This window comes from Nicotiana attenuata, unplaced genomic scaffold (assembly GCF_001879085.1).
Source record: "Nicotiana attenuata strain UT unplaced genomic scaffold, NIATTr2, whole genome shotgun sequence".
NCBI classification, from domain to species: Eukaryota; Viridiplantae; Streptophyta; class Magnoliopsida; order Solanales; family Solanaceae; genus Nicotiana; species Nicotiana attenuata.
In genome coordinates this window covers 28,188-33,986 of record NW_017673233.1, presented here as the reverse complement: position 1 = coordinate 33,986, position 5,799 = coordinate 28,188, and the positions used below count along the sequence as shown (strand labels likewise).

General features: G+C 36.6%; 2 protein-coding genes across 3 annotated transcripts in view; one reads left to right on the top strand and one right to left on the bottom strand.

The window, feature by feature from the left end:
* The first annotated feature begins 279 nt into the window (after window positions 1–279).
* Window positions 280–2,427, top strand: LOC109215793 (vacuolar amino acid transporter 1-like). Its single transcript, XM_019379900.1, has 3 exons — window positions 280–438; window positions 1,151–1,758; window positions 1,922–2,427. The coding sequence occupies exons 1-3, from the start codon at window positions 321–323 to the stop codon at window positions 2,402–2,404; spliced, it is 1,209 nt and encodes a 402-aa protein (XP_019235445.1). The 5' UTR covers window positions 280–320; the 3' UTR covers window positions 2,405–2,427.
* Window positions 2,428–2,568: 141 nt separating this feature from the next.
* LOC109215794 (putative casein kinase II subunit beta-4) overlaps window positions 2,569–5,799 on the bottom strand; it is a 6,826-nt gene continuing 3,595 nt past the window's right edge. Inside the window, exons 3-5 of one of the 2 annotated variants that reach the window (XM_019379901.1) lie at window positions 3,878–3,987; window positions 3,531–3,696; window positions 2,569–3,183 (exon numbers count right to left, since the gene is read on the bottom strand). In XM_019379901.1, coding sequence (XP_019235446.1) covers window positions 3,053–3,183; window positions 3,531–3,696; window positions 3,878–3,987 — 407 coding nt within the window. In that variant the 3' untranslated portion in view covers window positions 2,569–3,052. The remainder of the gene's footprint in view (window positions 3,184–3,530; window positions 3,697–3,877; window positions 3,988–5,799) is intronic. The other variant, XM_019379902.1, reaches the window with a different exon arrangement.

Here is a 5,799-nt window from a genome sequence, read left to right as displayed (position 1 = left end):
CAATTGGCAATTTTCTTGCAAAGAAGGGTAAAACCCCACAATGTAAAACCTAGTCAAAATTGAACGTTTCTTTCTCTTTTTTTTTTTTTTTTTGGTATATATTTGAATGCTTCTAATGTAACTAATCATATCCCCTCCAATATATGAACTCTTTTCAAGATCCTCTTTGTGTGTGAAAAGTAACTTTTTAACATTTAAAATATATATCTTTCTTTCTCCATTAATCTACAAAAACACAGTGTACAAATATATTTTTCTTTCTCCATTAGTCCACAAAAATACAGTGTAGCTTTCATTTTGATATTTGGGCACTTAAAAATATGGATTCCAATAGTATGGAGAGAATTGAGAGTCAAAATCAGATCCCACAATCTGAGGACCCCAGCAAAGGAACATCTTTCTTTAGAACATGCTTGAATGGTGTTAATGCATTATCAGGTTAATGTCTTATTATTTTTTAAATATACATAGAAGAAAGAAGTAATAATCATTTAATTTCTTGTTATGTATATTTGGAATTTCGCTTACTATGATTTTTTTTTTTTCTGGCTATACTATTGGTTCAACATATATCATTAACGTCTACATTATTTCTCTCTGGATTTGTGTTATTTATGTATGTATATATTGCATGTCAATAACAAGTAAATAGTTTTTACGCTATCAATTTAATCATAATAAATACTTATCAATTTTATCATGTTATCAACTGTAATATTTATTATTTACGTTTACTTCTAATTTGCTTGAAGGGGAACCTTGGCGCAACTGTAAAGTTGCTGCCATGTGACAAGGAGGTCACGGGTTCGAGCCCGTGAAAACAGCCTCTTGCAGAAATGCAGGATAAGCTACGTACAATAGACCTTTGTGGTCCGGCCCTTCCCCGAATCCCGTGCATAGCGGGAGCTTAGTGCACCGAGCTGCCGTTACTTCTAAAAAGGCTGCATTTCTGCAAGAGGTTGTTTCCACTACTCGAACTCGTGGCCTCCTGGTCACATGGCAGCAACTTTACCGGTTATTCCAAGGCTCCCCTTCACTGCCGTTACTTTTAATTAGCTTATAATTGACCTAATTGTGTAAATATTTTTGACACCATTGTCAATGCATCAGACTTATACTCTTCTTTTTCATATATACTTTGTTTATATAGGTGTTGGAATACTATCAGTACCCTATGCACTTTCAGAAGGAGGATGGTTAAGTTTGATAATACTTCTCTTGGTAGCAATTCTATGTTGCTATACTGGATTACTTTTACAAAAATGCATGAGTGCCTCTCAGACAATCAATACATATGCTGACATTGGTCAATTTGCTTTTGGAAAAAAAGGGAAAATAATAATATCAACTTTTATGTATCTTGAACTATACTTAGTTGCAGTTGAGTTCCTCATGTTAGAAGGTGACAATTTGCAAAAATTATTCCCAAATGCAAATATTCATGTTGGTGACCTTAAAATTGGAGGAAAAGAAACATTTGTCATGTTAGCTGCTCTTATAATATTGCCAACAACATGGTTAAGAAGCTTAGGGTTATTGGCTTATGTTTCTCTCGGGGGAGTTTTGGCGTCTATTCTTTTGGTTTGTGTAGTTTTTTGGGTTGGTGCAGTAGATGGTGTGGGTTTTCAGGAGAAAGGTATACTTTGGAAATGGAGTGGATTGGCGACTGCGGTAAGTATGTTCACCTTTTGTTATTGTGGTCATGCAGTTTTTCCGACACTCGGCAATTCCATGAAGGATAAGAGCCAGTTTCCTAAGGTAATTTTTTGATAACATGTACTCTTTCTGTTTCTTTTTATATGACAGTATTTGGCTGAGTATGGAGCTTAAGAAAGAAAAATATTTCAGATATATAGCAAAACTACCTCTAGAACTTGTAGTCTTAGATATGCTATGACATTTTTCTTTTTCTTGTCCACAGGTTCTACTTTTGTGCTTTATACTAAGCACCATTACTTATGGATCAATGGCAATAATTGGGTACTTAATGTACGGACAAAAGTTATTGTCGCAAGTGACCTTAAATCTCCCCACTGGAAAAGTTAGTTCGAAGATTGCAATATACACGGCGACAATCAATCCAATAACCAAGTACGCTCTTATTGTCTCACCAATTATAACAGTTTTGGTCATCAGAACAGTTTTGGTCATCAGCACAGTTATTGTTGCATTAGTCGTTCCATTTTTCGAATATGTCATGACATTTATAGGTGCATTTACGGGCATTAGTCTGTCAATATTGTTTCCATGTATCTGCTACCTCAAAATCAGGAAGCCTTACTCAAGAAGTGTTGGGATAGAAGTCATATTTATTGGGGTGATTATAGTTTTAGGTTCTTTTGTTGCCATATATGGAACTTATGTTTCGTTGAAAAACATCATAAGTCATGTCCAACAAAAATGATGTACAAAATTTATAATTTTTGGCCAAATACGGAGACAGCTACTTAGCTCCAATTTTCAGTTTTTGTCCCCTAAACACTTCTGGCACCTAATCCACTCGTCTGCATACAAGCCAGTATTGTTATATTTCAAATATAACATAATTCAAAACAGAAAATGCAAACATAAAGAAGGGTGCATGCCTCAAGATTTATGTATCAGCATACATCTTTAGCTTGGATAGCAATTTTGATACAATCACATCATTATAACTGGAAATTGTCCTACAAATAAGGGTGAAACCGTGACGAACACTAGTCTAGAATCCTGATGAGTACCTCTGTTGGAAAATGGTAGTGGTAAGTTCTGAAGCTAGATGAAAGGATCAACGGACAGCCACGAAAAGTGGTTGATGAGGAAACATAAATCAATTCTCAAACTGGTAAAGAATTAAGCTTACAAAAGCTCTTGTAAATTCACGACGATATTTTGGGAACAAATTTCACTTGACAGATTGGCCCAAACTGCCTTTCATCGACGAAGAACAATTTTTCATCATTATCAAAAGCTCCTCTGCTTCAACTGCCTCTACCATGACGAATTGTACATCAAAAGCCAGGTAAGAATCATTACTGGCAGAAAATATGATCTCTTCACAACGGCTTCACTGTCAAATCTTGTGGATCTTGAAACCAAACACCCTAGGAGTATAATCTTGTGTTGGTTTTTGCGGCTTCAGGTGTCCATAAGTCATCAAGAAGAGATGGGGAAATGTTGTCCCAAAGTAAGCCCCATCAATATCTTTAGCAGTTAAAGAAATCTATAAGGATAGAAATAGGCTACTCACGGCAAGCGAACAAGGACCAAAATGCAACTTATGAGCAGACCTAATGTTAGAATTTATATGCAACTTACAAGGGCAGAATCCTTATGTAAAATGGATGCAGCTCAACCAAACATAAGCGTGAACTGCATTAGAGATTTAGAGAACAACATAATTGCTATTAAGGGAAATATATGGATGAAAATACATCTAATAAACACACACACATAAATGTATGTGTGTGTGTGTATATATATTGTGTGTGTGTGTGTGGAGGGGGGGGGGGGGGGGGGACACATCAAGAAGCGGTAGCAGAAAAGGATACTGCCTTGGTACTTTGATCGGGGGTAATAAATGTCCTCACACTTGGGACAGTATATTTTTACAGTACTTGAGCGTGGAATATCTGATTGACCAACAGGAAGACAAGGCTGTCCACTGCAATAAACTCGCGGGCATCTTCCAAAGTCGTAGTTTTTGTACTTCTCCAACTGAAAGGTTTGGCACAGATATAAGAAACCATCATTTCAAGGTTTGGCACAGAAATGAGGAACCATCATTTCAAGGTTTGGCACAGATACAAGGAACCATCATTTCAAGGATAGGTTAAACAGTGATGAAGATCAAGAGGAAAATGTGAAAGTACACAAGAGAATGGTGATAAGAAATTACCATTGCGGCCATTCCCTTGGTAGTCAAAATGTACCGAACATGAATCAAACCATATAACATCTCTGCTGCCGATTCAACTAATTCATTCTGCTCCTCTGTGAACATATCACCTATTCAATGCAGGAAAATTTTGACAAACTGCAATTGTCTTAATATGAAAGATGATACCGCTGCATCTTGGATATCAGACAACATTCTTGGTTGCCATTACATAGAGACGGAAGTTTACTTAGATTATCATGTAGGATGTTTTTCTAGCGTGGAAACATAAACTATATATAAATGATCAAATAGCTTGATCTCCCACCATTACTCCAAGGATGTACTGGTAGCAGAGAGATTTTAAATTGTTCGGACGCGGGTGCGGGTGTCCGACACGGGTACGCATCTAGAGGTCGGATCCTTCGAGATGTAAATTTTAAGATTTGGGGATATGGATCCTAGTATGGATACGGGTGCAAGGATCCGGCTAAAAATAATTCAAAAATATAAAAATATTTCTAAATTATGAGAAATTTTGTGGAATACTTACGTAAAGCTTGTCAAGTTGGATTTCTTTTTATTCTCAAGTTGTAGATAAGTAAAGGATTGATTTCCTAGATAAGGTATGATATTTTTTCAAATTTACCCTAGTTTTAGTTTTGATTTAGGGAATCAAATTGTATCTCGTCTCGAATATTTCCATCCGTCGTGGTCAAAGTACCCAAAATTGTTTGACCAGATGAGGTACGGATCCCATACCCACACCCATACTAGTGTCGTGTCGACACGGGTACAACAACAACAACAACAACATACCTAGTAAAATCTCACTAGTGGGGTCTTGGGAGGGTGGGATGTACGCAGACCTTACCCCTACCCTGGAAGGATAGAGAGGCTGTTTCCGGGAGACCCTCGGCTCAACAGAAGAACGTGTCGACACGGGTGCGGCACCTAAATTGCCATATTGAAGCAACTTAGGAGATTTTCAGCTCAGGCATTATTATCTTAAAACAGATCAAGACTTGGAACAGAGAGCTTGTTAGATCATGCAACAGAACTATTCAAAGCATCACATATATCAAATTTTCAAAGCATCAGAATTAGTTAAGAGCCTATTGAAACAGATTAAAACTCCAATAACCCAACCCCCCTCAAAGAAAAGAGAAGGATAACTTGTAATGTTTTATACAAAAGAAGGAACTAAAAAAGAAAATAGCACTTCACATTTACTAATTAAGAAAAGCACTTTGATTATTTAAATTTCTCAAGAACAAAAAGAAATATTGATAGCATAGAACTCCAAGAGTTCCTAAAAAGGAATCTACATAAAGATGCACAATGGGTTGTGATCTCCTTATATGGTCTTGGCAATCCTCCCCTCATTCCTTCACATGGTATCAGAGCCATTTTTATTGTATTTCTCAACGTTGGGCCCCGTGTTATTTATCGGTGGAGCAAGCTGTAGCTACCAAATACCACTATTTTGTTTTGGATATCTAAATTGATTGTTACTGCTGATAGCTCCAAATGCATCATATGAATAACACAAAAAAGGGGGTATCATAATCAATTCGTGGTTTTAGTTATACCCTCCTGTTTTATGTAATGGTATTTGACTGAGACACATATTTTAAGATAAATTTGATTCAAATTATATATTGGTGATACAAACATAAATCCTCCCATGGTATGCATTTTTTCTCTAGTGCAAGTCATTAAGAAGGGTAGGGGTAAGGTCCGCATACACTCTACCCGCCCCAGATCCCACTTGCAGGATCACACTGGGTATGTTACTGTTGCAAGTCACTAAGAATTGGAATCGATAAGATATAAACTGGCTTAGAAAAATAAAAATTTCCTATCAGGAGAAAAAATTTCCTCTTCATATTTTTGCACCACACGAAAAAAAGGGTTTTTTTTTGTGTGTGTGTGTGTGTGTT